The sequence below is a fragment of the Rhododendron vialii genome, chromosome 10a, assembly GCF_030253575.1.
Source record: "Rhododendron vialii isolate Sample 1 chromosome 10a, ASM3025357v1".
Taxonomy (NCBI): Eukaryota; Viridiplantae; Streptophyta; class Magnoliopsida; order Ericales; family Ericaceae; genus Rhododendron; species Rhododendron vialii.
Window position 1 is genome coordinate 9,768,344 of NC_080566.1, and position 17,118 is coordinate 9,785,461.

The following is a 17,118-nucleotide window of genomic DNA, read 5'->3' on the forward strand; positions in this document are numbered from 1 at the left end:
ATCTTATATACAAACTCACTATGCTTAAAGAAATGAAAAAAAGAAAGTTACAACTCAATTAAAATGGGATGCACATACATGTGTGATTTTGTCAATGGAATTGCCAACCGAAAAAGGAGCGCGATTTTTTGGAGCTAACAAGAGACTTCGTCCAAAGAATAACTTAGGCTGAGTTTGAAACTTGGAAAAGAGGAAAGACAAAAATGTGATTAAGACAGAAATTCTGAAAAAGCTTACTAAGTTTTTCTTTGTTTGGCTTTGTAAAGGGAAGGAAAGGAAAGTCAGAAGGATATAACTTATTACTTTGTTTTACTATTTGAATGAGAAAATGAGAAGAAAATAGTAGGCAGGAAAGGAGCTGGTGGAATGAATGAGAAAGGGCTGTGATAGATACAATAACTGATTACCATATATATATTAATCGTTTCTTTCCTAACGGCCTGTGTTTGACCGGTCCGAGGAAGAAATTAGTTGATGTGCACGTATATAAGGTGGTCCGAACACCCCTAACTGGCAAAAAACAAACACAAGCGGGGGGGGGGGGGGGGGGGGGGGGTAGACATTCTGGATTCTAGCAAACAATGAGAGAAAAGAAACTTATATTTATAAAAACTTTTACTTGGAAAAAGTCGACCATCTCGTGTAAACCCTCTAGCCTCTTGAAAACCTCTTCGTGGTTGGTGCTCCGGATCCTTTGTGGAGTGGTCTAGAGTACCACACTTAACGGTGCCTTTCACCAATAAACAAATGTTTTTAAAACCGCTCCGATATTTGACTAGTTAAGTAGATGCCTTGAATTACTATATAGTGGTACCACATGTAGTGGTTCTGATCATTGTTGTTGGTCCAAAATGGTCAAAAACTAGACCGGATTGGTTGGAAGCAAATTGGACAGGACCATTTCCCACAACCCTCTTTTTAGTGTCAGAGCCAGCCCAACCCCAAGGCCCAAGAGGTCTGGGCCTTGAACATCCCAAAAATTCCAATTTTCAAGGCACTCTAATATTTTCATTATTTGAGTTTGAGTATAACTCTTTTTAAGTCCAATAAAATAAAAAAAATGCCCAATTAGAAGTAAGGAGTTAACCCATCCTACCATCTTATAAGTCCAAGTGCCCAACCCACTAAATACCCAATCATTTCCCCCAAACCATCGAATAACTCCCCAAAATTGTTTCCCCCCAAACTCACCCCAAAATCTTGACGATCTCGTATTTTATATTCGTATGTAATAATTAGTAGAACTTTATATTGGTTTGGTTTTCTCGTATTGTGATTGTTGCTATAAAAATTGTTAAGTATTAACCTTTTAAGGACACATTTTTTTTAATTGACCTTGGGCACTAAAAACTCTTGGATCGGCCCTAAATGTCACTATATATTTATAGTTTTGTCTCCTACTAGTGGAACAAGTTTTGATTATATTGGCACCCCCCATTAAAGGCCCAAAGTCAATTTAAATTTTAAAATCGAAGTAAATTTATATTGGGCTTTGAGTTTGATTTTCTAACCTACGAGTTGGACTTTTATTTTAGTTTACGGAAATAAATTAAGACTTTCTATTCTATTAAGTTTGTACACTGAAATGAAAATTGTCTTGAAATTCAACACAAACACAGTCATAAATGACTTTTGCGGCTTGAAAGAGAGTTTTTTTTTTTTTTTTTTTAATCGGTGGTTATAGCAGGTGGTTGGGTTGTATATTAGAAATTTTTACTTTGTCATCACTTTTATATGTGCTTTTGCGAAGTTTGGAGCAACTTATTTGAATTGATTTTTACACTCTCATTTTTATAATTCATACTCCATTTTTTTGTCTTTATCCACTTGAATTTACTATTTTGCTCTTTATTCAATATACATTTTCACACATTCAAGGACAATATTGTAAATTCATATGAATAAAAAAAAATAGGAATGTAGATGGTTAAAAGGGAAATGTAAAAATCATTTCACTTATTTTTATTTCTTCTTTGAAGTTTTATAGTCTTACATTTGAATTTTGTTCCAATGCTTTGACATTTAAAATTCTTGCACTCCTGTATATTGGAGTAAGAAATTTTGGTTCCGCCACAGGCCCACCAATAGTCCGGTAGATCGAATTTCTCATCCTATGACATATATTAACTGTGGATGACCTAATTACTTATACAGAAAGTCTAAGGCCACCGCATAAGGCACCGCACGCCATGTGGGGCCTACTCCGGGTCCCACAAAATACAGAAAATATCCATAAATTTTAAAATATTTATTCACGGTACTATGTAAAAAAATCATCTCCAGCGGCTATCGATATATATATATATATATATATATATATATATATATATATATATATATGTTTTCTGAATTTTCGCATTCACGAATTCGGAAAACATACCTCCTAATATCCGTTGGAGTTGATTTTTTATAGGGCCCCATGAATAAATAAACTAAAATTTATGAACATTGTTTTATATTTTTGTGAAGCCTGGAGTAGGCCTCACATGGCATGCAGTGGACGTAGCACGTTTGTTACTTACTCCATTCGTTCCAATTCTTTAGTCTCATTTGAGAGTCCGTACCACTTTTCAATTGATTATATCCTGCAATTTATAATCTTTTGGGTAATTTTGAAAACTTATTTGAAAAGAACTTATTGAGATCTATCAAACAAGATCCATATTGCATATAAACAGTACTATCAACTAAAAGTTATAATCAATTATTTATCCGATTAAGATAGAATGAGAGACAAAAGAATGGGGACGGAGAGAGCATAAGAGACTTCATCCAAGGCTGCGTTTGAAACTTGGAAAGAGGAAAGAAAAAAAATGTGATTAAGACAGAAATTCTGAAAAAAAGTTGAGTTTTTCTTTGTTTGGCTTTGTAAAGAGAAGGAAAGGAAGTCAGAAGGATAAAACTTACTACTTTGTTTTATTTGAAAGAGAAAGTGGGAAGAAAATAGTAGGCAGGAAAGGAGCTGGAATGAATGAGAAAGGGTTGTGATAGAGACACTAACTGATTACCATATATATTAATTGCTTCTTTCAAAACATGGGATTAATATCATTAATTATCCAACCATTGATATGAAGTCACCATATACCAGCCATATTTGACAAATTAAATGACATGCTCCAACCCGCTAACTAACTAACAGGGCTTCGGGGTTAGTTCGGTTGGCTGGTAGGTTTACTCTCCACACTATTGACAGGGTTCGATTACTTGGGTGAGGCCGCAAGAAAGTAACTTCCTGTGAATTTTCTAGTCCCGACGTGGATGACCTATCTTTGACCGGACCGGAGAAAGAATTAGTTGAGGTGCACGTAAGTGAGCCCAGACACCCCAAGCCATCGGGGAAAAAAAAAAAAAAAACACACAGGAGTTGCAAGTGGACATTCTGGATTCTAATAAACAATTAGAGAAAAGAAACTTATATGTATAAAACTTTTACTTGGAAAAAGTCGACCATCTCATGTGAACCCTCTAGCCTCTTGAAAACCTCCACGTGTTTTATGCTCCGGATCCCTCTGTCACCATTCATTAAACAAGTTCATATATGTTGGTGAAGTGATCTGGAATACCACACGTAGCAGTGCCTCCCACCAGTAGATGAATTTTTTTATAGAGCCGATCCGATATTTTACCAGTAGTTAAGTAGATGCCTTGAATTGCATGCTATAAAGAAATTAATTAAAGAATCATTCTTCACTAGTAAGGCACTAAATCCAACTAATCACAAACCTTAACAAATATAGTACTAATTCCGATACTAAAGAATATACGTCGTATAACCTGGAATGAACCACTCTTTGAACATGAGCCTCTACTTTTGCAAAGGTTTGCCCTTATTCTCCAAGTAAAAGTAAATCAATTGCACTGAACAAAACTCTTTTATATACTATCTCTCACCTTCCTCAGGTAGATTCTGTAATCCCAGTAGTAATACTAGACTGGAATATGTTCATCAGAAAAGACTAGGGAAACAACCATTCAAAAGTCAAAAGGGTGAGGACTTTACTGGAAACAAAGCCTTTATTAACAAAGGTTATTCCTCAGTGCACTAGCCTTTACTTTATGCATGTGAAACGCTTTAGCTAGGGGAGTGATCCCAAATTGTACGTTAAACCGACACTCCCCTATGGGAGTGCGAAAATCAATATGAGTTGATTTTTACACCCTTAAAAAGTTAATAATATGAGTGCGAAAATCACTTTTTTTTTTTAATTGTTCATAACTCAAGTACATAATCTAGAGTAATTCTTTCTGTTATGAAAACTTCCAAGAGCTAGCAGATTTTAGAAATTTACCTTTTGAAAATGGGTTGAGAGTGTTTGTTAAAAATTCTTAAAGGTAGATTTTGGAATTCTAGGAATTCCTAAAAGCTGAAAAGGATTTAAAATTTGACTATAGAGAAGCCGGGTTTGGGGTGTTTTTAGATCAACTTTTAGATTCTAATTATTCCAGAAGCTGATTTTTAATTTCTTATACTCCCTTTTCTATTTTTAGACTTTGTGGTGTCCCAAAAATGTTTTTCTATTTGACTTTTGAGTGATTCAAGTTTTCATTTTGTCTTTTTTGTTGAGATAAAGTAACTTTTTAAAAAATAAAAAAAGTTAAATTTTTAAAATTGGACAAACAAATTAGGATGGAAGGAGAACAATAATGATTTTTAATACAACTTAAACATAATCTCAACCAACTGGGGTTACCTTAGTTGGTCACGACTCTTGCATCTCATTAGAGGTCATGAATTCGAGTCTTCTCACCAGCATGGGTATTCTTCTCTTAGAAGGCTTTTTCTTTCTTTCCCATTCTTTGTTTCTAGTACCATATAATAGACTTACTTTTTGTATTAATTTAGTTGTTGGGCTTAGTTATCTTGTGAATTCTCACAATTGATCTAATGTCCCGAATTTATACTATGTACTTCGTATCTGATGTAAAATGATCTCTTCTATCGATTGAAAAGAAAAACATAATCTCAAATCTATTGTATACTACAAGTTTATCTGCTTCAACTAAAATTCAAAATCTCTAATCTGCAATAGAATTTGAAGTAACATTCAAAAATTTGTTTCACAACTATCAAAAACACCCCCTTTCGTCAACTAAAAGCATTTTATTGGGCAAAAAACTGCAAATTATGTAAGACAAACTCTTTTCGTTATACACCTGTTGATGGCTTGGAATGTTTCATAGTATCATACAAAGAAAAGATCAAATACAAGTTCATACAAGATCACTATAACAGATACGAAAGATCATAATATATAAGTCCAAGTACGATAAATCAAACAGAGAGTCGCAGATAGCTTGACCGCTTTACCGGTCTATGAAACACAAGCGGATCAATTTGACATTTTTCAATATTAAGCATAACTTCAATGCGATGCGACTTTGAAGTTAAAGGACTTATTGAGCCATGTCTTCCAACTGCTTCCACTTCCCTTCTCAATCATCTCTGACCTTCCTTCTGTCATATTTGGGTGCTTCTGCTTCTTGCACAGCATGAAATTCCTTCCTCCAGTCGATCCAATCGAATCGGATGGACCCAGAGCTGTAGAAGATTGAATACCCTCAATTTGAAAATTCAAAAAAAGCTCAAAATTCGAAAAAATTTATGATGCAAATGGACCCGAAACAAAGCCTGGATATTGCTTTTATTTATTTATTTATTTAATTAACTCAATAAAACGGTAGGAAGGGGAACCGGCGTAGCAGCCCTCCTTGGGTTTAACCATAGGGGTTCCTTGCCAGTTACCAGTAGCCGGTAGGAAAATGTTTGGCTGGGAAGTGCTCTTGCGAGGTAGCCACTGAACCGAAGGGAATTGTCACCACAGCCCCACTAGAAGTCTAGTGCATGAACTGAACAAGGGTTGTCCTCTCTCTCACACGACATCTGGTTCACGAGGACTACAACTGCAAGTGGGTTTGAACTTGCGATGGTGTGGAGAGGGAGGGAGTTTCATCCCGCACCTTTCCAATTCGGCTACCACCACGGTTGTGGTATTGCTAACTCAAAACTATGTCCCTGGTTAATTGGTTCGCTCTCTTCATAGTCTTTTCTATGTCTATATTTTCCATGACGTCTGAACTTCCATTTTTGAGAAATCTAAATACATCATTTTCGAAAACATGTTATGATCATGTTCAAACAAAACATTACTCCCTGTTTAGAATCAACAAGATATGAAAACGATAAAGAAAGATTTAATTTCTGAAAAGAGATTCTAATAATCGTTTGGCGAAACAGATTCTGAAAACTGCAACCTGAATAATAACATGTTTTGAAGGAGGTTTTTTGGGTAATGAGTGGCAAGAGAGATAGAGAAACGAGATTAATAATTTAAGAGAAAGCTTATTTGAGACCATACGCAGAGAGAGGGGTTGGGTTTCGAGACCCAAAGCGAACACAGTCTAAATAGTTCTCAGAAGATCAGGCATGAGATCGAGGACATACCGTCGGATCCTGCATTGGCTGGATAAAGGAGGAAGTTACTGACATCAGAACCAAGAATAGGAAGCCTCCCTTCACGAGCATACATTTTCAGAGCCGTGTCGATCACCCCCTTCACATTGTCTTCCTCGTTCACCACAAATCTTATCGGCCCGGCGCTTCCCAGAACGTTGACCGTAATCAAGAACCGATTCTTCTTCGAACTCTGCTTCTCCACGCCCTTCTTCTTCTCCTTCTCCTTCTCCTTCTGCGCCAACATTTTCTCGGATACGCTTCTATTCATTTCTTAACTTCCTCTGTACGTAATTGCACTTTCTTTTTGGGTTTTTTTTTTCCTTCCCTTCCTCTAGATCGAAAATTAAACTAAAAAGGCTTTAAAACGAGAGGATAACAATTGGGTTTTAGAGAGAGAGAGAGGATGGGGGCGGGCTCAGGGGTCGACGCCAAGGCAGCGGTAGTACCAGGCTTGTTTGGAGGAACCGAAGGAGGAGGAAGATAGGAGGAGGAAGAGAATCGAATGATGCGCCGGTTGCGTACGCGCAGCAGAGGAGGAAGGATTGGGTGAAGGAGAAAGCATGAAATTCGAGTCGGTTTCTACCATTCAAGAGATGCGAATTCGAGGTTGGCTATGAGCACAAATTTTAGTAGAAAACAGAGAGAAAGGAAGAAGACAGACGGAAATGGGGAATTTGGTGAGAGGAGAGAGTTTGTTGCGTGGAAAACGATTTGGGGAGCAATGCTTACAAGTCGTGTCTATGCTTTATTGCTTTTAGGATATTTTTTTTTCCTTTTTTGTCCCTTTTTTTTTTTTTTTAATGTGTGTGCTTGTAGGGTTGTTAGGGCGGCACACAACCCATATATACAATGATACTTTATTTTATACAGTAATATGGTGCTACATACACTACCATTCATCCACTACACCATCTACTACATTTTTTATGGGGCTCATTCCGGGTTTCAAAAAAATACAAAAAATTATCCATAAATTTTAGAATAATATTTTCGAAAATGATATTGGTACCGAAATCGTAGGGACGGCCGCGCCGGGCCGTCTCCGGCCACCAGACATATATACACGAAAAAGGGGTGCTCGGATCAAGCACCCTACACACCTCGGATGCCGTTGATTCTTACATAAGCCCCCATATATACAATGATACTTTATTTTATACAGTAATATGGTGCTACATACACTACCATTCATCCACTACACCATCTACTACATCTTTTATGGGGCTCATTCCGGATCCCAAAAAAATACAGAAAATTATCCATAAATTTTAGAATAATATTTTCGAAAATGATATTGGTACCGAAATCGTAGGAACGACCGCGCCGGGCTGTCTCCGGCCACCAGACATATATACACGAAAAAGGGGTGCTCAGATCAAGCACCCTACACACCTCGGATGCCGTTGATTCTTACATAAGCCCCCTCGTTTTTTTTTTATAGAATTTTTTGACGGCTCGGATTTGCCGTCCGGTGGCCGGAGACGGCCCGGCGCGGCCGTCCCTACGATTTCGGTACCGACCCCGTTGGTACCTGTAGCACTACTCTAATATTTTATGGGGCCCTGTAAAAAATCAACTCCAACGAATATCGGTAAGTATTATTTCTTGATTTGTATGGGCGAAATTGCTCAACTGTACAGTTTCGCCCATACGAATCAAAAAATAATACTTACCGATATGTGTTGGAGCCGATTTTTTACAAGGCCCATAATATATTATTTTAAAATTTATGAACATTTTTCTGTATTTTTTTTAAAACCCGAGATGGGCCCTACAAAAAATGTAGTGAATGATATAGTGGTTGGAGGTAGTGTACCTAGACTTATTGATTGTTATCAGAGGTAGATAGGTATTTATCGGGGCAGGTTTTGGGCAATGTGGAAAGATGGGGGAGTGGTTATTTAGTGTACGTATCACGCAGTGTACGTATGTACTAAGCCGGTAAGATGGAGGAGTCATTATTTAGTGTACGTATTACGCGGTGTACGTACGTACGTACTAAGCCGGTTTTACAAGTAGACAGTTGATATATGGTGCGTATACTTACTTGGTCTTTGGCCTCGCATCAATGTGCGTTGGCAGAGCAGTGGAGGATTTTTTGGTAAGATGGCTTCCTTACCTATTTGTATCAAACATTTTTGAAATATGACGTCAAAAAAATGAAGAAAGATAAAAAGATGATTTTGAGGCCCGTCCGTCGCTCCCCCGCCACCCCCCCCCCCCCCGCCCCCCCCCCCACACCCCCCCCCCCCTCCCCCCCCCCCCCCCCCCCCCCGTTTTTTCCAAACGAAAATATTGATTTTGATCTTTGCATCCAACGCGTAAGTTGCTCTATTGGAAAAAGTTTCTTCTTTTTTTTTTTTGTTGTTGATAATTTAGGGTGTTCAAAACAGCTTACACGCATTCCAATTGATTTTTGAGGAATAAAATTCACCATGAAGTAGCGGAGAACCCTTTAAACTTGGCTATATAGCACCAAACTTGTATTGGATAAAGTTTCTTTTTGAGACGAACAACTTAATTTATATTAACACAAAAAAGTAGCAAGTCTGGTACTGCATGTGGTACAGTTTTACAAAACGGGGAACTACTATCCCGAGCTGATCTTTACAAAAAGTTTCCAACAAAAACCCAGGTGCACTACTATGTAAAACAAAACGCCCTTGAGTTGTTACAGTGTGTTTGGCTAACGAGTTAGCTACCTCATTAGCCTCGCGATAACAAAACACAATCCGTAGCGAGGAGAACTCAGAAGCAAGTACTAGAATCTCTCGCGATACCCCCAGCGGAGCCGACCTGTTTGGACCTGCCTCCCACATAGAGCATTGAACACAAATGCGGAATCAAGTCTCAACAACTATATTAGCAAAACCAGAACGACAGGCAACCCATAACCCATCTCGCACAGCCCACATTTCTGTCATCGTATCGGAGTTGACATGGATATATTTTCCTAATTAGAAATTTGAATCAAGTGCAAACAAAGAACTCTATATTTCTCTAATGAAAGATGTTATTGAATATTGAGCTTATTTTTGCTACCAGTGAACTGAAGTTTTGGAGGTCTTTGAGGCCGCCCCTAGTTGTAAGAAGATCTCAGTTCCGCTTTGTCCAGGACAACTACTGTTTGTTTGTTTGTTTGTTACGTTGTGGACAAGTCAACTCTGTCATCACCAGGCCCGACTAGATCTGCTGTACATCTCTAGAGAATTTCTAACGGAAAGCCATACCAAAGACACAAAAATAAAACGGCTTGAAGGAGAAAATTTTTAGTACTGAGTGGGTACGACGTGGTGCCCACTCGGCGCATCCGGGCTATCCATTTCTGTTTTGGACGGCTCAGATTTAGAGAGAGGAAAAGGAGTAAGAAAGAGGAGAGGGAGTGGTGGGGTGAGAGGAGAGGGTTTCAATCTAGGCTGTCCAACACACTTTTGGACGGCCCGGATGGGCTGCTCGGACACCACGAGTTACCCACCCGGTACCCAAAAATTTCTCAACTTCAAGACCATTTTGCACCTCTCTAATTGCTCGGTTATTTGGCCGGGCAAATGTTCCCGGCCATTTTTTCCCAATGGTTGGGATTGAGAGAGATTCTTTGGCTATGATGTGGTCGAGTAATCCAACTGCTACAAATCAAGTTGGTTAAGAAAAGTAGTTTTGGTAGTAACCATTGGAGCAGTTTTGTCAAAACTTGGCAAAATGACAGTGTAGCAAGCCGAAAAATAGATTTGGCCTTTCAGAAATTGGCTCCAACCACTGGATATGCTCTAATTAATTGTCAAAAAGAGTACTGTACTACTAAAGTTTACAGTCTACAGTGTGATATTTTGAGTTGGTAAAGACACATTAGTTTAAAACTTTGAGAGGACAAAGTGAAAATTTTCACTAAATCCGGGATAGGATTTTTTATTTTTATTATATTTTTTATCTTTTTGGTTTTTGAACAGCTCACTGATGGCCTGATGGGTGGTTGTGCTTTTGGCTTTTGTGTTTCAATTTGGATAATATTATTGTAGTTCCCTTGACTTTTAGCCTAGAATTGGATTAATATATATAGGTTGTCTATTGCTCGAGTTGTTGTCTGGACCTCCTTCTTGGCTCCTTCTGTTGGAGTATGTAATGTAAGGAGAAAAATCACCTATCGCCAAGGAGCGTGCACAAAATTTTTATAAGACCTTTTTCCTTTTTGATAACCAAGTGAGCCAGCTTGCGCGTACATTGACTAATTTGGAGAATGAAATTAACGATCGGACAAATCTCAATGGCTCCAAAGGAACTGATAGCACCTGAAAGGTTTCAGTACTATGTATATATGCGTTCCAAAATTAGCTCTACTCCACCATTAGGAATTCAAGATTTTAATGTAAGAATACTATGCTATTTGTGACCGGAACTATTGATGCATCCCTTTCCACTACACCTGAATTGGCCGGTGCACTAGTTTAAAAATATTTAAGAAAATAGTCTGACTTCTGAAGATGTGTGTAGTGTGGAGAGGGTGTCCCGACACCACGTGGCCGGGGTGTGGATAGACACATGGACCATCGTCATAGGCACACGTGGTAGAATGATGGTAAAAGTGGCAATAAGTACTTACTTCCCTCAATATGCCTGATCAGGAGTTGAAATGTCCACTCTGGTCGATTGGGACTTCGTCATGGTATTAGCAAGACGGAGAGAGGCCATGAATATCATATACGGAAATGCAAGGGATCTAGCGTGAAAGAGACCGCTGCAGAGAAGGACTCACAGAGAAGTTACTTGCGGGATTTTCACCAATATCACGATTTTAACGTGAACGCACTAGCATTTGGTATCATGGCCTGACCACTTAATTAATTAACTTGAAAAGGAATTAGTATTCCAGAGATTTTTACTAATTTGCTTTTTTTCGAAGATAGGTCCAAACTGCTGAATATTTCCCACTGTTTGCCTTGTTCCGCGCGATCACCCAGCAAGTCCACATTGTCTATAACACAAGTCATTTCCTCAAATTATAACCAATTTCAGTTCTTGATTCTTGCTTGAGCCGGATGATGAAAAAATTGTCAAGTCCGGTTCCTTCGGAGGATGGACACAATTCACGATCACCGGCTTTGATCATGCCGCTAGCCATTTGATTAAGACATTGCACAATGATCCGAAGACTTTGTCGCACTCTCTTCGACATGAATACAATAACAATCAATTATTAGAGGGGGGATAATTTTTTATTGGAGGGAATCTAATTTCATGTGGGGGCGCGATTAATATCCTCCTAATATTCTTTTTCCATTAGTTGCTTTGCTAGGCAAGATCCCCCAACTGTCCCTTGGTTGATTGTGACCTTTTCACATATTCATTTCGAACCTCCTACTACGATTCTATAGTAGCCTAGAAATTAAGTTCAATTAATTTGTTTTGCTATCCCTTTCCAATATTCCTTCCTTTCCTACCCACCCTAGCTGTTCTTTCAATGCATATATACCCATGCCTCCCGTGAATAAAGAAGGCAGAATCTTTAAAGCAAAACAATAATTGTATGGACGCCGACAAAGCATGTACCGATGTTGCATGGATTGGTGTGTGGGGTTTATTTTTGGGTCTCACATAAATGATCCAAATTGTTTCTTAATTTTAAATGAAAAGTTCACGTAGGATCTATCATTTTGAATGAAAAAAAATTGGTGCGTTAGATCAAGCACTTAAAGTTATCCGATTAAGCTGACTCTTTTTAGAAGATCCCAGTTGAAAAGTCATTTTAAAATTAATGAACGATTTGAATCATTTATGTTGGATCTGAAAGTAGGCTTGTGCGCGTACTAGCGGTGCAACCCGTCAAGACCCATAGACGGGTTGCTTTTTCTTTTTACTTTTTTTCCAAGCAAAACACATTAATTTCAAGCACTGATTAGCCCCCTCTATTAAACAATCATGGCTTGACACGTAGATTAGTTTTAACTCAGCTCCATAATAATCACTACTACAAAATGGCAAAAAGATTACGGTCCAAAAACTAAGAAGATTTTAGTTTTGTAAAAGCGTACGTAATAACATATTATGGGCTATAGTTTTAATCTCAGTTATACGAAAAAACTGAGCTGGAATAATTTTTTAATCTTGTAATTTAAAAAGTGAGATTGTAACTTAAAGAATAGATCTCATTTTCGAAAAACTGAGATTGTATATGAAAGAATATATCTCGTTTCAAAAAAACCGAGATGAAAAGAGTTTTTAATCTCAATCATCTAGATACTGAAATCGTAAGTAAGAGAATACATCACGTTTTTGGGAATGACTTCGGTGTCCCCGGTCATTTTGGGGACATCATAACTTTTGGCATAACAAAATCATTATGAGCATAACCAAAATCCATTACAAGCATAATAGAACCATAGCAAAGCATAACCAAAACCATAGCAAGGCAAAACTTGTTTGTTATGCTTTAGTTGGGTTTGGTTACGCCTTGGTTGGTTTTTTGGATATTCCTTGGTTATGTCTTGTTTAGGTTTTGTTATGTTTGTAATGGGTTTAGTTATACTCATAATGGTAAAGTTATGCCAAAAATTACGGTGTCTCCAAAATGACCGGGGACACCATAGCATCACGTTTTTTTATTTGGATTGTGATTAAAACTCTTATATAGAAAAGGGAATGACTTCGGTGTCCCCGGTTATTTTGGGGATACCGTAACTTTTGGCATAACAAAACCATTATGAGTATAACCAAAACCCATTACAACCATAACAGAACCATAGCAAGACATAACCAAAACTATAGCAAGGCATAACTTATTTATTATGCCTTGGTTGGGTTTAGTTACGCCTTGGTTGGTTTTTTGGATATTCCTTGGTTATGCCTTGTTTGGATTTTGTTATGCTTGTAATTGATATTAGTTATGCTCCTAATGGTTAAATTATGCCAAAAATTACGGTGTCCCCAAAATGACCGGGGACACCATAGCACTATAGAAAAAGTTGAAAACTGCTTACCCCTTAATCTAATTCGCGCGCCATACCCCTGAATAAATGTCACGATCAACTTCTAAAATTTAATCCTCCATTCTGGTTCGTCTCTCTCACTCTCAACTGTTCTACAAAAAATATTTCGTCGCCAAATGGGGCGCTTTCGGTGATGAAATTGTGTTTCGTCGCCAAATGGGTATTTTTGGTACAAAACTTTTGAAGGTTGCGTTTCGTCGCCAAATGTATTTCGAGCATTAACTCTTTGCTCAGAATTCTAATTGAGAAGGGCGCATATGTTATATATTAGATATTTTAATTATATATTGAAAAGTGTGTGTGGTGAAATTAGTTGAAGTTTCTGCACAAAACTCAGGAGACCCAACAAGAGAAAGAAAGTGGTTTTTTTTTATTTTTCCATAGGAAAATGCCACTTTTTAACCTTGGTTTTTTCAAAAACTGAGATTATATCTCTCTAAACAATCACGGTTTTACAATAAAATTGAGATATTAAGCTGTTAAACGTCATGGTTTTTACAATAAAACTGAGATATTAAACTGTTAAAGGTCAAGGTTTTTACATTTTTAGTCGCGGCTTTAATGAGTTTTAATCACGGTTCTATCTCGGGGTTAAAAGATAGAAACTTTTAATTACATCTTGATAGACCACGATTTTGAATGCGAGATTAAAAGTCAAAAACCACACTAGATGACCGAGATATTTATCTATTTTTCTAGTAGTGATTGTTCTATCATGAAAGTGAAAGAATTGCTACCCACTGATGGAATCACCATAGAACATTTTTTATCGATCCCAAATCTATGCATGTCAGGGGGCAGTGGAATCAAGTATTTAACTAACGTTTGGAAAAAGACAAATGGAACAATTCTGGTGGGGTTTCTACAAGAAAGTTTCTCAATAGTTGTGGGGTTAAAATCGTATAACCTTTTCACTTATACTGATACTGACAAAATTACGCAGGTGGATGAGATCAAGTTATCCCACTTGTCATGCTATGATTCCGACTTTGAATGCAAAATCAGTGTCGCATGCCTGATATATGTACGTATATATTAAATTTAAGTAAAAGTATATCATAATTTACTTGATATTAAAATTAATGTATTTATGTTAATACACTTGTATATATGGGGCTTTGTCTTTGACTTTTGTGAAGATCGAAAGAACAAATCACAAGAGGAGAGAAAACATATTTGGAGGAAATTAAGCAGGTTTGTGTCTAAACCCCTTGAACGATTTCTAACTCTGTACAAAGAGTATCACCTGATGTACATACAAGCTAAGATTAATTAAAAGGACTAAGCTACCCTTAGAAGAAAACTTGATCCAAGGGTGAGAAATAATCCTGGCCGGTTGCGTAGGGAGTCAGATCCTGCATTGGCTGGATAAAGGAGGAAGTTACTGACATCAGAACCAAGAACAGGAAGCCTCCCTTCACGAGCATACATTTTCAGAGCCCTATCGATCACCCCCCCTTCACATTGTCTTCCTCGTTCACCACAAATCTTATCGGCCTGGCGCTTCCCAGAACATTGACCGTGAAGACATGTAAAATTTACTGTCAATCACAAGTTGCCACGTGTTGTGAGACCTAGTAAATAGGGCACGGTAAATGGCCAATCAAATATTGCTATGTGTCTCGAGATCAAAAGTCAAGATGATGCGTATAAGCCAATCAAATGGTGCCACGTGTCAAAGTGACGCAGTTATTATTTTTATTAAGCTCGGCCAATCAAATTAAGCCACTTGGTAAAATAATAATTGTGTTTCTCTTTACAAATAATTGTCTTTCTTAAAATAAAAGAAAGAAGGATAATTATTGAATTTTAATTATTTCTTTTACACTAAATAAAGAAATAATTAAAGGGAGATAAATATGAAGGAAGCAGAGATTGGTCATGACTCTGCATCCTACATCTCTATAAATAGAGGTGCTCTCCTTTCATATTTTTCCATCAACACATTGAAGCATACAAGCTCTAGAGTTCTGAAAATCAAAGCCCTCGAGCCCTTCAGAAGTCTTCAAGTTTGCATCCAACAAGAAGGTTTGATCTTGAATCCAACAAGAAGGTTCTTCAGATCAAAGCTCCGAAGAACATTCAAGTCAAATCCACATCAAACTAGGCGGTTATCAAAGCCTCCAAGCCCTTCAGAATTTGCATTCATCCGTCACACGCAAGCTTTCGGAGTTCTGAAGATTAGAGTTGCGAAGGCCCTTCAGAATCTTTCAAATCCACATCAAGCCAGACGCTCTTCAATTCAAAGCATCCAAGCCCTGACGTTCAAGTCAAGTCCACCAATCATCAGTCTTTTTCAACCACCTTCAACCAAATTGAGGAAGATCTCAACGACCGATTTGAGAAGAAGCTCCAAAGCTCTCAAGTCAATATCCACAAATCTGCCATCTTTTTCAACCGAATTGGAGAAGATTAAGCAATTCAACTTGAGAAGAAGCATTGAAGCCCTCAAGTCAAAGTCCAACAAAGTCGTCGTCATCTTTGCAAAGACCGCATAAGATATCGCCGTTCAAATCGAGATCAAGCTGTCAAGCCCTCGTTTCAACATCCGAAGAGAAGAATCAGAGGATTAATTTTCTTTGAAAATTGCATCAGAGATTGTAACCCTAAATTTCTCAAATTAATAAAATTGACCTTATTCAGCATTTTTCCGTCTTTTTCGCAGACTCGAATTTTGCGTTCAACAGACCGTAATCAAGAACCGATTCTTCTTCGAACTCTACTTCTCCACGTATTACCAAATTTTCTGATTTCTATCCAATTGACGGAGAATGCCAATCGACAGGAAACTATTTTGTAATTTTGCTGGAATGTGGGGTGTAAAAAAAAGGTGGAGTTTAGTTCCCTACCGTTTTCAGGATTTCTTTGGAAACAAACAATGAAGTGGATGAAATATAGAAGAATAATAATAAATGGACTTTATTAATCTTTAAAATAGAAGTACAGCCAACTAAGATAGTCGAGTGAACGATTACAAGTTATAACTACTCCTAGAAAAGAAAAGATAAAAGCATGTTGGTGTTGTTTGTTGTGTGCTTGAAACTACCATAAACTCAAACATAAATAGGCCCTCCTAATTTTGAATTTGAATCCTTCCCTCCATGGTGTCAGTTTTTTCTTCCATTCATGTCTTTGTAAAAATAACCTCCACAAAGGAGTGATACAAATAACTGCCATGAAGAAAAAGTGTGAACACGTTGCATAACCGCTCTTTTGATCATGGGACACCTAGAAACATCTTCTTTTGCCACTTAAGATCCAATCGTCAGAGGCAAGGAAACTATAATAATAATCAATTAACGGAAGAATCCAAATCTAAATATTTAATCTATAAGGCCTTATTATGTTTTTATAATAATCACATTAATTAATTAGATCATAAGTCTCATTGATCTTCCAATAATACCTTTTTATTTATGTCACGTGTCATCCAATCGACAGGAAATATGAAAATTACAGATATGGTACAAACACCACGCCCTTCTTTTTCTCCTTCTCCTTCTACGCCAACATTTTCTCGGATACGCTTTTATTCATTTCTTAACTTCCTCTGTACGTAATTGCACTTTCTTTTTTGGGTTTTTTTTTTCTTCCCTTCCTGAAGCTTGAAAAACAAACTAAAAAGGCTTTAAAACGAGAGGATAACAATCAGTGCCGGCCCCGATATTTGGGTTGTCCTAG

General features: G+C 37.5%; 1 protein-coding gene and 1 long non-coding RNA gene across 2 annotated transcripts; one reads left to right on the forward strand and one right to left on the reverse strand.

Annotated features, from left to right (window-relative positions):
• Positions 1 to 5,084: 5,084 nt before the first annotated feature.
• LOC131303299 (uncharacterized protein At4g22758-like) lies at positions 5,085 to 7,196 on the reverse strand. The gene is made up of 2 exons (XM_058330103.1): positions 6,446 to 7,196; positions 5,085 to 5,542 (listed from the first exon to the last, which is right to left on the reverse strand). The coding sequence occupies exons 1-2, from the start codon at positions 6,723 to 6,725 to the stop codon at positions 5,367 to 5,369; spliced, it is 456 nt and encodes a 151-aa protein (XP_058186086.1). The 5' UTR covers positions 6,726 to 7,196; the 3' UTR covers positions 5,085 to 5,366.
• LOC131303300 (uncharacterized) lies at positions 5,415 to 14,853 on the forward strand. Its single transcript, XR_009191942.1, has 2 exons — positions 5,415 to 5,544; positions 14,786 to 14,853. It is a non-coding gene; the product is annotated as an uncharacterized LOC131303300 (long non-coding RNA).
• Positions 14,854 to 17,118: the final 2,265 nt, after the last annotated feature.